This window comes from Oryzias latipes, chromosome 11, assembly GCF_053564925.1.
Source record: "Oryzias latipes strain Hd-rR chromosome 11, Olatipes_Hd-rR_3.1".
NCBI lineage: Eukaryota > Metazoa > Chordata > Actinopteri > Beloniformes > Adrianichthyidae > Oryzias > Oryzias latipes.
Window position 1 is genome coordinate 9824050 of NC_136247.1, and position 16665 is coordinate 9840714.

Here is a 16665-nt window from a genome sequence, read left to right on the forward strand (position 1 = left end):
TAAATAACCAATGAAAATTTACTTTGAAGTGGTGCAGGAAAAATCGTATTCAAACATCAAGCGTTTGTGGATGTTAATCTGAAGGACAGTTTTGCCCATAGAGCAGCAGCTACTCTAGATTTGGTTCTCTCTGCTTGTCTGTTGCCGTGGGTCAAATGAGTCCCTGAAGATCCCAGCAGCTCACGTGTGTCCCTCCCATCAGCAAAGAGGAAGGACATTAATATGCCAACAGATCACAAAACGAGGGAGGGGGAGGGAGGGGGCAGACGAAGCAGCTATTAGCGCTTAAAAATCAACTTTGATGAAAATTTTGTTTTTTAACATGTCCTCGTTTGAAGATCGTTGCAAAAAAAGTGACTAGAGTCTGAACAAAAATAGCAGAAAGGTCTAAACTTCTAAAGTTGTGGAGGACAGATCTGTACGCTGGGAAGTGTGGAAAATGTTTTCTGGTGGGGCTGAACCACAAATTTCTAGCACAGTTTTTTGGAAAGTCACAAAATTAGGACGTGATGAACACAGAAATGAAGTTAGACCATTCATTCACATTGTTTGCTGTAAATCCAGCTGCTGTGTGTTGTGGGACCAACGTGTGGCGCTGTGAACATCCCCTCACACGCCGGAGTCGGCACGTGAGACGGCGCCAGACCTGCAGCAGTGACAGATGGCTGTCCGTCATCGCCGCGTTCTCTCCAGCTGAGCTGTCACCTGTCAGCTTCTCCTACCTCCAAATAAACCCCTGTCCTCCCCAGCTGCTGCCCCCCGCCCCCTCGGCTGTCGCCAAACCTCCACCATCGCAAGCTTTGACCTACTTCCCTCCCCCTCATCCTCCTCCACCCCTCTTTCGTATTCCTGCCTCTGCTGTGCTGCAGCGGCTCACCTGGATCCCTCTGCCATTACTTTTTATTCCCTGTAGAGCTTCGGTCTGCACATCCAGCACTTTGAAGACACATTATATAGCTTTCTCTTTAAGGCTACAGGAAATCTAACCTGCAGCTCTTCTGTCCCCTCCATGCTGTGCTGTCAGCTTCATCATCCTTTCCCCTCTGCAGAGCTGCATGTCCTTTCACGTCAGTGAAGAAAAAAAAGCTATTTTCTTCCTTTTTACACATGAGTCTCTTTAACCAACCCCCTCCAGAATCTGGTCTGGGGATCCTTAGCGTCCGTGAGCCAAAAGGACACATCTGTCACAGCCGGCTCCAGCCCCCCTGCCTGCAAATGAGGCAGCTGAGGACACGATGAAGACATGTGACCCAATGAGTGTTTGTGCTTCTGGTTATGTTAAGAGCCAGACTAAGCAGGCAGGACGCAGATTAAAAACCTGAACTGGATTATCTTCATTTAGAGCCGCTTTTTCATTTATTTATTTCTTTGCTTTACTTTTTTAAAATCTAAATATCTAAAAGAAACTCACATTAACAAAGATTACTGAATAGAGTCATGCGGGACTCTGATCATTCAGTATTTTTTTTAAAGGTGAAGAACAGTCAATTTTATTAATTGAGAAGGAGGGTCTAAGGGCAGGGATGCCCAATTTAGTCTGTTTAGTTTAGCAATCAGCTGCTGTGTTTATAACAGATTTTATGTTTTGTATAATAAGTGAAGCCCGTTGACACAACTGTGTTGTAATATTGCGCTGTATAAATAAAACCCAATTGAATTGACCTCCTTCATGCAAACTCAGTGAACTGTTGGTGTCCGGGGTCTTTTTCTGCTTTCCCCATGATGGGGCAGCCTGCTGTTGGCCCTGATTAGTTTGGAAGGCATCTTTCTGGGGTTCATTCTGACCTTCTTTGAGTTGTTTTTAATCAGGTTCCATTTTACTGACTCTCTGCCCTCCATCTGTGTGTTGCAGATACTCCGTAGAGGGTTTTTTGGACAAAAACAAAGACCTGCTTTTCCAGGATTTCAAGCGGCTCATGTACAACAGGTGCCAAACTCCCTCTGCACCTAACAGTGTCTTTAGAAACACCAAACCCGTGACATTTCAGTAACTGGGTCAAAGGAGTTTCCTCCTGGCATCACTCATCTGTCAGCCCTGGTAACGGTGTCCACTCTCTGATTCTGCAGTGCCAATCCAGTCCTGAAGGAGATGTGGCCAGATGGTCAGCTGGGCATCACGGAGGTCACCAAGAGACCCTTGACAGCAGCCAGCCTTTTCAAAAACTCCATTGTGGCTTTGGTTGATAAACTGGCCTGCAAGGTCAGTACTTTATGTTCACGATCCACCCCTAACCCACAAGAGAAACATAATACTAAAGATTATAAGGTTAGATATCTGTCAATAAGAAACGTATGCATAAATACAAAATTATGTAAATATTTCAAAACTTAAAATACATACACAAAATATACATTTAGTTTTATGTTTGAGATCTGTTTGAATGTTATTTGTCTTTGTTTTGAATACGACTCTTGCCTTTCTTGAATACACAATTTTCCCTGTTAACAAACAGTCAATACGTCACGGAGTCACAGGCACATACTACCCCAAAACATCGATTCAACGGAGTGAGCATGCGCATTGAGCCTCATTTACTAATCTGAAACAGAATTTAACTTTTTAGAATGTTATTGAACTCCTGGAAGGGAAATGATCTTGATATCATTGCTCTGTTGAAAAGAAAAAACTGGTATAACGGCGATGTCCTGCGGCACATTTTTGTGCTGTTGTCAGACGACAACAGCTGATTGTATAAACAATGCACCGGACCTGGAAGTGGTGGTGAAAAAAGAGCAGCGGACATCCTTCATAATAGTTTTGTGTCGTTGTCCTCTTAATCGACCAGTATTGACAGACATGGTCTCGCTTTTGTAATTGTAGATTTGGAAAGCTCTACAAAATAGGGAACGCACTATATGGTCAGTGCACTATGAATTGAGTAGTGAAGGAATTCACAAAGTATTAATTTATGCACAAATTTGTTTTTATGAATACATTTCTTGTTGACAGATTTCTTACCCCATAGAAAATGGCTGACAATTCCATGCGTCCTTAAAATAAAAAAAACAACAACAACAGTACAAGCATGTAAAACTCTTTTGAAAATGTTTTTTGTTGTCCAAGCTAACCAAGTGATCTGCGACCTTGAAATTTCATGCATGTCACCTGCGTTCCTTGTACCGGTTTTTACTGTGTTCAGGATCTGGCTAAACCAAATGTTAGCTTTCAGAGCTACTTCAGCTTTTATTTTGAAAGTATTAAAATAAAGGAGAAGGGAAAGGTTTAAGAATGTTAATAAGATTGAGAGCCTTTAAATATTCTACTGTTGTTTTATAAAGTAATAAAATAAACCGTCAAAATTTTCTGGGCTCTTTTTGTCAGTTTTTAAAATTTATTTATATATTGTCATATATACCAGCCTTTTTACCAGCCAATTCAGAATTGACAAAGCCTCTTGGATAAGAGGTGAAACGTCTTCTAACTATAAAAACTAAGTCCAGATGACAGCCCCTAAACCTACTACTATGGTCCTTGCAAGGAAGTTTTGATTCATTACAATCAAGAAAACCAAAGGTGTTACAACAGATAGTGAAAAACAGAACAGGGAACACGGGCCGGGCCACAACAGTGAAACAAGGAAGTATATCAGAATCAGAATCAGAAAAACTTTATTCAACCCACACATGGGAAATTTGTACTGAACCAAATCTGAACCACAGTCCAGCAGCTTAACAGAGTTTCTCCTGAAACTTTCTCTATAAGCATCATGATAGACAAGGGTTTTTATGACATGTTAGAAATCTTACATCTGTTTTTTTTAATGTATTTAATGTATTTATTTTTCCAATTAAAATAAGTCTTTTTTAAAATATTTTATGTACTTATTTTTTAAAATTTCATTTATTGCATTTTACTTTTTATTTATTTACCCCCCCCCCAAAAAAAAAGAAAAAAGAAATAATATTTATATATATATATATATATATATATATATATATATATATATATATATATATATATATATATAGCCTGGAAGTGAGTCAGACTGAAAATACACTTTTATATCACTAATTTATAAAAAACATTTGACTTTTGGTTTCTCCTCTTTGTTTAAATTTATTTCTGGAGTGCTGACCTTGTAGCCCACCTGCTGAGAGTCCACTTTAGTTTTAGAGTTGAATATGTGATAAGCCAATTTTATGTTGATTTGATTTATTGCTGATTTACAGTTATACTCCGATTTTATTAAACAAAAAACATACTTATAACATACTTTAACATAAACATACTTTAATCACTCTTTTAGTTATTTTAACTTATAAAAAACAAAACATCTGACTAAATGTCCAATATGGCATTGATTTCTTTTTTATTTAAAGCAATTTTAGCTTTTATTGTCATCTAATGAGGCACAGATGAGTTTCTGTCCCGACATATAAAATTCTTCTTTTGTGCTTTTGGATGTAATTTCTGCTGTCAGAGAGAAACGGTTTGAGTTTCTCATCTGGCCTCCCTTTTGGCAGGCAGGAGAGTGTTGGACCCCCTCACAGTCATTGTGAGGACCTGCTTATTACCATGTGGAATAAATATATGTCACGTGTGGGAAATGTATATAATTAATCCATATGATGTTCATGTGTGAATATCCCCATAAGTACAATTATGTATTGATGATGATAATAGACTGATTATTAAGATGTTTGGAGGTAGATAATGTCAATTTTTCCTCTCAGGAACCGTACTACGTCAGATGCATTAAACCCAATGAGGTGAAGTCGCCGGTGCTGTTTGACGACGCCCGCTGCCAGCATCAGGTGGCTTACCTCGGACTGCTGGAGAATGTAATGGTGCGCAGAGCGGGCTTTGCATACAGACAGCTATACTCTCGCTTCTTGCAGCGGTAAGAAACGCACTGAAATATTAGTGAGGATCTTTAAAAATGGACTTTCATTTTAGCAATTTACTTAGGGACTCTCTAGCTCCAGAATCTTCAATACAGTATAAAAGCTCTGATCAATCCCTGCTAACTTTTTATTTCTCCTCCCTGCATCCAGACTTTTCAATAATCATATTTTACACTGTTTGAGACATTCCCGTAGACTGGGTTCAAAGGAGCTATGCTAACAATTAACTCACTAATTCAGTTTAGTTTACTTTTCCACTAGTGCTTTCAGGGAAGAACCAAAGATTGAAGCTTCATAGACGAGTTCAAAACTTTATAGAGTTCAAGTGTTCTTCATCATCAATAATTACTCTCCCAAAATCACCTCACTCACAGTTGCCTTTAATTCTGATGTTTAGGTATAAAATGACATGTGAGTACACCTGGCCAAACCACCTGATGGCATCAGACAGAGATGCGGTGGAGGCCATCATTAGGCAGCATGGTTTCCAGGATGACGTTGCGTTTGGACACACAAAGCTGTTTGTGCGAACACCGCGCTCCCTCTTCACCCTGGAGCAGGAGAGGGCTGCCCTCATCCCCATCCTGGTGCTCTTCCTGCAGAAGGTCAGCGGCAACCCCCTCTTCAATGTTTTAAAAAAATGACAGAAAAAAACTCTTTTTTTGACAAACGATGCCAGTAATCGGAAGTGTTCTTCTTGTCTCAGTAGGGCATTTCTGCCCAAAGACTGTTGTAAACCCATGATCATCAAGATGTTACCACCGAAGAGTGTTTAGTAAATCTCTCCTCTTAAGGAGACCATTACTCAGCAGCCCTTCTTTACCCAGCCAAAGAAGAGCGTTATATTTACCCAGCATTCAAGGGAGCACGTGCTGGGGTAACGAGGGGGGGCAAACAATATAAATGGTAGAAATGAGTAGCCAACCATTGATAGCTGCAGAAGGCAGGGCGTACAAAAGTGAAGTGTTTTCCAAACTAAAGTTTGCCTTATGTTGATCCTTCCTAGTTGTAAAACAAGGATTTTTTGGTCACCAGTCTGTTGCAGGGCTTCTCCCTTATTTTTCTTCTTCTTAAATCCACCTTTCTCTTCACCATCCTCATATATGGACTTGAACTGTCTAAGTTTTAACAGCATCACTTGTTCCTCCTAGACACTTTCTGACTGCTACATAAATGCAGGGTTACAATACGACTAAAACACCATTTTTTTTTGGGATTGGTGCCAGTCTACCTGGGAGACTCTTTGGTTTCATGTAAACCAAACTGCAGAATACTGACAATGGTAAAACAGATAAAATATTATTTTTAGCCCTTTTTGCGTTTATTGATGTATGATAAACCAATGAAAAGAGTGGATACTGCCACCCCCTGGATGGGGGGTTAAACTGCAGAATCTGTGCTCAGACCAAGATTATTGCCAGAATGAGTGAAGTCAGACTTGGAAAAAAGAAAAATGTAAACTTAAAAGTAAAACTTTTTTCTTCTTTCCAACTGGCTTCCAGAAATGAACTCATAAACAAAATTAGGAGCACATTAATGGGTCATTGTCGTGCTGAAAGACATAGTTGACTTAGAGCCAAAGGGGGGTTAAACTTTTCCAATTTGTCCAACCTGACCCAACCTGTCCCAACCAAACCCGACCCAACCAAGAGCTTCAAACAATTACAAGTTATAAAACACAGTAGACTAAAACTGCAACCAAAAATCTTATTTCCTTGAACTTAAGCCAACGAACAAGCTTTTCTGAACCTAAAGTAGCAAATCAACCTCAAGGAATGCTGGCGCCACCACCATCTTTATGTGTCATTGTGATGGTCAAAACTTTTCCCTTTCTTAGCCAAAGGTGAGTCCTCAAACAGCTGGAGTTTATTTCTGTTGGGACAAAAGTCTCCAATTTCCAAAAGTTGTACACACTTCAAACTCTGAGAGGTTATTTCACAGGGCTTCCTTGGCCACCGCAGTGGAAACACCTAACAAGTGCTTTAAGGACACGTCAAGTCCATAAGAAAGCAGTTCTTTATGAACATTTGTGGGGTCTGTTAGACTTAGTCTTAGCCTGCGGCATCTTTGTGGAGCCACAAAGGTTGCTTTAACTGAACTTTGTTCTTATGTTCTGCAATAATTTAACATCCAGCTGTTCTAGAGGCAGTTTGTATTAAATGATTGATCTCATTTGAAAGCGCGTAAGCCTCGCGGACTTCAACCTTTGTTTAAAGAAGACTTATTTTGTCTTCAAATTTGACCCAAATAAGTTTTTTTCTGGAAGTTTTTGCATAGATGAATATTATTTTCTGATCAAGAATGTAGAAATTTGTCACTTTCTAAATTATTCTCTTTTCTTGCAGTATAAAAGTTTAAACCCTTGCTGTTTCTGATCTGAGTTCAGTTCAGGGACACTCAGCCAATCGTCTGATGCAGGGAATTCGCACGTCGCAGTTTTTCAGCCCTAGTTTCAGTGTATTGGAGGAGATTTCACTTCTTTTTAAGTCTCATTAATGTTCGGCTGCTGGTATTGAAACTGCCTGCTTGAATACTAATTTCCAGAGACAAAAATTGGGATAATTAACAAGTTCCAGAGCAGAGCTACATTAAAGTCAATTACCTCTCTTGCGCAGTGAAAAGCCCGTTTCCCCTGACCTACTTTGATGTCTGCAGAGGAATCTGGATCTGTAACTGGAGCAAAGTCTCCTCTGTGCGACTCAGACACACTTCTCTCCTCTTCTGCATGGTTGGTGTTTTTAACAAACAATCCTGACCTCCACAGATCTGGCGCGGTGCTCTGGCTCGTCTGAGGTGCAAGAGAATGAGAGCCATCTATACCATCATGGGATGCTACAAACGCTACAAGGTGAAGGCGCACTTCTGGGAGGTGGAGGGACGGTTCGCCAACGTGAGGACGACGGCCGACTACGGGAAGAGCGTGGAGTGGCCAGCACCGCCGGCTGCTCTGACCCAGTTTCACCAAATCACGTTGATGCTGCATCGCAGGTCAGAGTTCACAAAACAAATCCCCACAGAAACTACACCTATCCTCTCCCACCATAAACTTTAATAGTGCTCACGTCATGCAGCTTTGCCCAGAAGTACATGTTCAAATATAAAAAACTCATTGGAAACTGTATCAAATACAGAAGAAAAGCGTGGTTTAATATGCATGTATTGTGTTATTCTGATGAGTGAAAGTACAACCTATAACTGTCGGGCACAACTTGGTTTTTCCGCCCAGGTACCCAAATTTAGAAATAACATACAAACCTGTCAGTGTTATTCTAAACTAAATGCTTAAATGTAAAGCACAAGCATACAGTATATGCTATATAGCAGATATGTATATATCTGCTGAAATACAATTTTTTACTATAATTTTTCCCTTTTCTTTTTTATTTCGCAGGTATAACAATTAGTGTAAGATAATTTGTTTTTATTTATTTATTTTCACTTAAATAAACAAAAAAAACAAAACAAATATCTCAATAACATTCGACCAGTGGGGGATTGGGGCATAATCATGGGTCCACCGATGACCTGTGTTGTTTTCTTGGTCATAGTTTCTGCAGAGCGGCAGCAGTTCATTAGAATTCTGAGTTGTAGTTATGGCATATACTTATATAGCGCTTTTTTGCCTTCAAGGCCCAAAGCGCTTTACTGTCACAGACCCATTGACGCAGTCACACACACATTCACACACTGGTGGCGGCTCCGCTGCCAAACACTGGCACCAACCTCCCACCAGAGGCAAGGTTCAGTGCCTTGCCCAAGGACGCATCGACTCATGGACGTGCAAGGCGGGAATCAGACATGCAATATTACGATCATGGGTCGACCGCCCAACGCTGCACCACGGCTGCCCCAAGTTGACACAGAGTACCATCTCCCTTCCCATCATCCCTTAGTTTACAGTCCCTCACACCCTCAACTTAACATTACTGGTGCAACAAAAATGATGCAATAATAGAGCTAAGTAGCTTTTCAGTATCAAATCAGATACCAGCTCTGATGAGGAGATGGTTGTCCATATGTGATTGCACTGGAATGAGCTGGACTAGGGCGCTTGTGGCTTGCTGAGGAAGGTTCTATGCCACATTTACAATCTTCTTTCAACAGCTTGATTCCAGGGTAGTCTTGATTCACAATGAATAAAACAGAGGAGTACTCAGAAATACTAAATCAAATTGATTTTCTTTATATATTTCATCCATCATAAGAGAAATGCAACAAGAGCATGATGAAAACACCAAATATGCAATTTTCATTAAAAATATACTAACTTAATGGAAGAGAAACAAATCTGCATTAATTTGAATTTATTTCCTAATATTGTCTGCATGTTTTTATTTATTTATTTTAATTTAACCTTTTTTTTAATTGGATGTCCCATTAAGATAACATCTCTTTTTCAAGGCCTGGGACCTGTACTTTTACACTAACATGAGTGTCCCGTCCTCTTCTTTAGGTGGTGGGCGAGACAGGTTGTGAAGAACATCCCACCTTCAGACATGCTGGAGGTTCGGGCCAAAGTGGCAGCTCTAACGGCTCTGCAGGGGGAGAGGAAGCACTGGGGGGTCGGCAGAGCCTGGGAGAGAGACTACCTGGCAAATGTGAGAAGCACAATATTGCTGTACCTGCGATCAATTTTATTATCCACTTATATGAGCAGGATCATCTTGAAGTTTATTCGGCAACATTAAATGAAAGCAGTGACATGTGATTAACATATATTTCTCAAAGGACAAATTCATTTAAAAGTTAATCTGAGTTCAGCCCCTCGAATCCGCTCAGGAGCGCGGCCTCCTGCTGGTTTCAGTTTTGAATTCACAGAGATCAAAGACTTTTTATTTTGAAAGTCACTTTTACCTCCTGTTGTGGTCCCAGTTCACTTCATAATCCTTTCATTTCCTCCTAAAACTTCTTAAATCTTTTTTCGTAATCAGAGCTTCAGTGACTCAAATCTGGAAGAAATTCTCAACTTTGGTTCTCACCTGTAGACGGACGCTCAAAGAGACCCTTTTTTATAGGATGATTTGTTTTAAAGTCACAGTTTGATTACTTTATTTACTCAAGATAACACAATTTATTTTTATAAATATATTCATCTTTACATACAAGTCTTTTATTTTCTCTGATCAGGAGGAAACTCAATTTTGTTGCATTTTAAAAAAATTCTCTGCAAGGGTGAGTTAATATTTCCTTAAAATAAGAATAAAATAGGTTTATGTTGGGTCAAATTTCCCTGTAAGGTGTACTAAAAAGCAAAATACTTTTTAATCTATGTCAGAGCACACATTTTTGGAGCATTGTTCCCTTTTATACAATATGACAAAACCTTGTTTTGTTCCAGCTTTGCTCTTTTTTCTGAGTTTTAGTCACATCTTGGCTCTCATTCACTGACCTGTGGTTCATCGTGGAGTTGAATACAATCACATGAGCAGGGGGAGCCCAGCCCTGAAGGAGGCTCGCTGCTCTGGGTCACAGGCCATCAGACACACCAACGAAGCAGGGACTCAGGACCTGGTCACGCTTGCGCTGCCCGAAGGCGTCTACAAAGCCACCAAATTAGCAGCTAAATGAGGCGGCTGTGGGACTGGTTACAGAGCGGCAGTGTTCACAAAAGCACCCGCTCTTAGTCATGCTCTGCAGCCCGCGGCGCGTCACACGCACCATATACATTCACAGCAACACAACAGTTGCCTTTTTTGTGACTGTATACACTGTGGGTCATTCAAGCCTCCCTCGCTGTAACGGATTCTGGAGCTGCCGGCAGCGGGAACCAGACCTGGTGGACTTTCCCTGCCATCATAGCAGACTGTTGATAACTCGTGAGGCTGAAAACAGTGCAGGAATCAACAAAAACAGACATGTCCTGAAAGATTTAGGGCAGCTTTTGAACGAAAAGAAAAAAAGGTCAAAAGTTTTACAAGAAAACTCATAAGGATGTGAAGATTTAATGTCAAATCACGACAAATGATAACTTTAAACATTATGCCCTCATTTTAACTTGTCCTATCAAGTTTTTATTGCGTAAAAAAGAATGAAAACAAGGTTAAATGTGAATCATTGGACCTTTCTTGGCCACAAACGTAATTAAGCTAGTCTTTTGCCCTTTTGAAGGAATAAATAGATTAACGTTTGTTATATTTAAGCCACCATTAACACCAAAGCCCAGCCCTCTTAAATCTTACTAATTAATGGAGTCTGTGTTTGATAAATGATAACAGTTTTAACTAAAGTGGCTTAGAAATTCTTTAAAATTAGGTTTTGATAGTTTTGTAAAGGGTTATAGATTTTCAAGAAATCAATGGAGAAAGTGAAACAAATATTGATGAACATAATAATTCGAAAGCAGTTTTAATCTGCATGTGCGCTTTTGCTGCAAAGGTCATGGAAGGTACGTAAAAAATTATTGACCACATTTGGAAACGTCTCTGTGATTTAACTGTCTGATTAACCACAAAGAGTCCAGTCTATTCCAACTTTATTTATAAAGCTATTTAACCATTTCTACAAACCTAAAGTGCTGTGCATTAATTACATTAACTCAAAGCAATGGACGGGAGAGTGTTAAAATGAAACGCACATCAAGAAATGGGTTTTAGGAGAAAAAAAAAGACAGCGAAGAAGAATGTCTGACATAGAGTGATGGATAGTTCGGAAGTTTTGGAGCCGCTGCTGTGAAAGCACCCCCCCCCCCCGAGCTCATTCTTTGTCTGAGGAGATTTTAGAAATAAATTGTAGTAAATGTTAAATAAAATGTGTGAGCAGGATTGCTCAAGTCTTTTAGGGAAAGCTTCTAATTGATTGTTTTGGGATTAAGAGTCTCTTGTGTACAATTCTGGAGAGGATGGCGGAGCTTTGGCCTTAGTCACAATGGCCCTAACGGGTGGACATGGGCAGAAAAATGGGCAAACCTGTGTGGGGCATTTAGGTGGCCTGCAGGAAATATCAAAGTCATAGAGCAAAAATGATCATGCACCTTTTTTTGCAGTAACAGGTCATGGTGAACATTTAGTGTGCAAGCAGCGTTTGTGTGTGGCCAGTAAGGGGCTAGTATGTGCACCTCACCAATGACTAGTGTTGTTGTGGTGTTAGGGGACTGTACGACAGCCTCACCTGTACGTCATGAGTGCATGTAACTTACATTATCCTGACAAATACTTTATGAGGCTTTTAGCACGCGCATGACACTGCTATACATTCTATTTTCCTGACGTCCCTTAATGTAGCCACTGGAGCCCAGGACAGACCTTTGCAATGCATCTGTTTCTGTCTACAACCCTCTACGGGCTCGGACAACCCAAAAACCTGCAGCACTAATACCAGTTCATGTGATGAAGGCTTTAAAACCTTACTATAGAAAACATATTATTACTGAGTACATTTCTTTCAACACTGTGAGATGAAGTTATTTCAGAGTCGATAATGTTTTCTACTTTGAGAGACTGGTGACCCGTAAAACTGACTTTTATGGACAAAATAAGGAGCTGATCATTTTAGACTCACAGCTGATATAATCTCAACATGGATGGGAACTTCAGGCCTATTGAACTTTAGTGGATTCCCCATTTAGGCATTACAGTCGGCTTAATTCCTCTTGGAAATTGTGGCTAGTCTTTTCCTCACAGTTCTTTGTTTTTGTATTCGAGGTGACAACTTTTCCGGCATAAAATCTTCGACAGCTGGGGCTTCTAAAGGGACTTGTTCTTCTTCCTGTACTGTCACAGGCTCTAACATCTAACACGCTGACTAAGACAGAGTGGGGTCTGACATGCAGCTCTTTGTCTTTTTGTGGTTCCTCTAAGCATCTGAGCTTGCTTTGACCTCAGGCAGAGCTTGTCTTTCTCCGAGCTAGTGTTTGAGTTTTTTCTGACATTTTCTGGGTCAAACAGCAAATTACCGCATGTGCAGTGGAGTCTGTTTAGGATCAGGACAGAATGCACTGATGGCAGCTCTGAGCTTTGTTTGCTCCTTGTGGGTAAAATATCAAAAACTGCCTTTCGGGGGCTTCTGAGTCAACCAGTGTTGCTCTGTGGCTGCCGCCGTCAGCCGGCCTCCTTTGATAACATGAGTCTTTGGCTCCTGCAGGCACGAGACTGTCCTCAGACCAGCTCTGACTTCATCCGAGTGTCCAAGGAGCTGAAGAACAAAGACGGGTTCACTCAGGTCGTCTTCTCCGGCCTCTGTAGGAAGGTACAGCACCTGCTGGGATTCCAACTTTCCCAACACAGTTTAGCTTTTAGCTTCAGGCTTTTTCTTTCAGTTTCTGTAAAACACACACAACTCACCCCTTCCTTATTTATATTGTTTCATATCAGTATGTCCTCTAAATGTACAAAGTTAAAGGAATGTTGGTTAAAAATGATTAACTCCCCTCCCATTATCCCTTTTGGGTAAAATATATAGATTCCATAAAAGTTTTAACTTCTTAATATTAGAACATTTAAAGACTTTGCCTCATAGTTAATTTCCAGCCTTGTTTTAGACTTCTCACCTCCACCTTTTCCTCTCTTAGGTGAACAGGTTCAACAAAAGCACAGACAGAGCTCTCCTCATCACAGACAAGTTTGTCTACAAGTTGGAGCCCAAAAAGCAGTATAAGATCCTGAAGAAGCTTCCTCTGGATGTGGTGAGTCTTCATAGAAACAGTCGTAGGACAAAGCTCGGTGTTTGCGGTACAAGCACCCGTAAATGAAGTCTTTCAGAGGAACACAAAAGTGTCATCTTCTTTAAATATTCCATCATTTGTAAGAAACGCAGCAATGTCAACAGTAATTTCAACTACCACTTATTTTGTCTGGTGTTGTGGTTGTAACACGATACAAGAGGCGTGTTGCCAAAAACCAAGAGAATCAAATTAGATAACCTGACCAGTGTACTAATCCATTGCTTGGTTTCACCAATCATGTAACCCTTTTACATTAAAGATGTCGCCAGCGACGCTCGTTGACGTACCATGACTCTTCACTCATTTGCGAAATCCTGTTGGTCACCTAAGCACTTTACTACTGTAAAGTGTTGCACATCAGTGCAAAGCTGCAGTTTTTAGCTTGAGAATCCGCTGGAATTATGTTAAAAGCTTAAATGGTTGAAGAGTTACTGTAATCAAAAGACTGTCAACACTAGAGTTAAATCTCTGGTATTAAAGGGTTAATGAAAGTCAATCTGTGATTTACTCTTTGCTACTGTTGTAATTATTACTTATTTTTGGGTAAAAATGGACAAAAGTTGAACAAACCAACCTGAGTTCAGTTCTTAAGATCAGAAAGTTTTTTTGTCTTAGCAGTTAAAACGGAGCACTCGCTTATAAAACATAGTCAGGATCCCAAAACTCAGCATCCCCCCAACTGTAATAAGTAGTCTGCAAATCTAAATGCAACCGGTAAATCCCATTGCATTCTCTAATAGAAGCTGCTCCTCTGCAAGAGACACAAGAAGTGATTTTTCCTGGAAGCATAAGTGGACTGCTGGTTTATGAGTTCATCAGAGCTCCAGTTACAGTCTATCTTTAATCTGGTTTCCAATGTCTGAGCCTATTAGAAAAAGTTTAATTACCTTCTAATCAAATCACCTTGTTGCTCCATCACATGGTTATCTGTACCACGTCACATTTGGTGTTGACTTTTAAAAAGCTGAGGGTGTTTCTGCAGGATTTTGGTTCTCTGATGGCTTCACCAACACCTCTGCAGGATGCAATGACTCATCTCAGCAGTGTTTTCTTAAGATGGAGGGCTCACAACAACATGCCACAGGGTTAAATACCCATCATTATGCAGCACTGGAGCGGCTAAAGATAGCTGCTGCTATTAAGCTTGGCTGCTTAGATTCAGGAGCTGTTTTCAGGCCAGAAAGAGTTTCAGAAGTAAGCCGTCCTCATTTTGCATCACCTGGATGAGACCATGGTGGAAGAATACATCAGGTCTAAAGAACAACTCTGGGTTGAAGTAAAAACACATAAAAAATGTACCGGAAAAGTCTACCTGACTGTAAATATTTACCTGTACATTTGATTGGAGTTAAATTTATTTCAATTATTAATTGTTGTCAATACAATAATAAATTCAGACAGATTTATCAAACTCAATACAGAAATGATGAAAAGCATAGGTTAAAAAAACAGAGAAGTTATCATTAACTGAAGTCAAGTAGAGCTTGATTTATTGCTTGAAATGGAGTTGGAAGAAGCAATCTTATATAATCCCACCCCTGCTGAGTTAATTCATTTGATAGTTTTACATAGTTTTTGTAATCCAGATCTGATCAGATTATTTCTTTTCAAGAAACAAAATCAGGTGCATATTAATGAATGATTATCTTCAGAAAACAATAATTCATGTTTTCAGTAAACATTAATGATTCACACTTTAGGTAACCGATATGTATAATTATTAGAACAGATTATCACATTAAACCAGTAATTATTGCTGCACATTGCAGATCCAGTAAAGAAAATCAATAGCTTATTGATTGTAATTAAAACATTTCAGTAATCATTATTGCACATTACACAATGTTATACTCATTGGTTGTAATTAAAAGAGCTTTGATTATTTTACCACAATCAACATTTATCACAGAAAAAAGTATAATCTCTTTCAGACCTTTTGAATTAGAAGTACTTTTTTCAGTTGTTATGTCACACATGTGTTAAGCCTCCTAGGAGTTAACAGCAAAATAACACACTTTTTAAACTACAGTAACTGTTTGGCTATTTACGCAATGCAATTAACGTATCTCCAACAGATTCTGACGCAGAGAAAAGCTCCTCCTTTGGACCACAACCCAACACTTTACTATCGTAAACTGTTACTAACGTAAAGTGTAATGCTGTAATGGCGCAATAATGCTTTCCTCTGCGTCAGAATTTGCCGATTTGTCTACTGAGTTCTAACCACAGCTCCCAGCATCCCCAGCGCTCACGTCCTGGATGCCGCACACCTGACTCTCATTCACTCAATCAACAACAGCATACTTGAACAGCGTAGCTCAGTGCGAAGTATTGTTTGGGCCACTCTGCCTTCCTTACTTAGCGTTATATTTGGACCTGATCTTCTATCTCCTGACCCTGACTCTGTTTGCCTGCCGCCTGCTGTGACTCTCGTCTGGATCCTGACTACCCTGTCTCTCCTCTGAGGATTCTATGCCTGCTATTGACTCCTGCTTGCCTAACGTTGATTTAGCTTTGTGGACTTTTAGCTGAGCTAATAAACCTGCTGCACATGGAAGTAGCTGTCTGCTTGTTCTTGTGACACACACTTTAGTAGTGCAAAGTGTTGTAAATCAGCATAAAGCTGCTTTTATCTGTTTCCGACTAAATTAGAATTACTTTAGTTGTGTAAATGGTGGAAGAGTTACGATCATTTAAAGAACGTCAAAGTTTGTGCATCATTTTTAATTCCTAGTAGGATGTATAGACCTTTTTAATGTACACGGGCATCTCCACAGTGGGACAGTCCAGCTGGACTGTGGTGTGATGAGGCCGACTGTGTGCTTTAGTCACTTGTAGATCATTTCTTTTCCCTGAACTTTTCCCCTCTTCTAAATTCTACAGAAGATAGATGTTAGGTCTGCAGGGTTGAATTTGTAGGGGGAAATACACAAAAATGGATTAAAGAAGAATGAAAAGATTATAAAAAATATATGGGTAATAAACCTCATCCTTTTACGCTGTGTCAGGTGCTGATCTTTATTTCTAATCTGCTGATGACAAACTTGTTTAACTCAAAATGCTGTTTGGTTTTAAATGATCCGATGTTTTGAAAAATTATCGTATTGGTGTTGTTCCTTCCACTGATGGGACAGGTTGTCCCAGAGGTTGCCGTAACGATG

At 39.9% G+C, this 16665-nt stretch overlaps 1 protein-coding gene across 3 annotated transcripts in view; it reads left to right on the forward strand.

Moving 5' to 3' along the window:
• myo1g (myosin IG) overlaps nt 1-16665 on the forward strand; it is a 47099-nt gene that overhangs the window by 15928 nt on the left and 14506 nt on the right. For all 3 annotated transcript variants that reach the window (XM_078954744.1, XM_023960026.2, XM_023960027.2), the window contains exons 13-20: nt 1853-1927; nt 2068-2200; nt 4675-4841; nt 5243-5450; nt 7610-7833; nt 9299-9443; nt 12925-13029; nt 13352-13465. In XM_078954744.1, the coding sequence (XP_078810870.1) occupies nt 1853-1927; nt 2068-2200; nt 4675-4841; nt 5243-5450; nt 7610-7833; nt 9299-9443; nt 12925-13029; nt 13352-13465 (1171 nt within the window). The remainder of the gene's footprint in view (nt 1-1852; nt 1928-2067; nt 2201-4674; nt 4842-5242; nt 5451-7609; nt 7834-9298; nt 9444-12924; nt 13030-13351; nt 13466-16665) is intronic.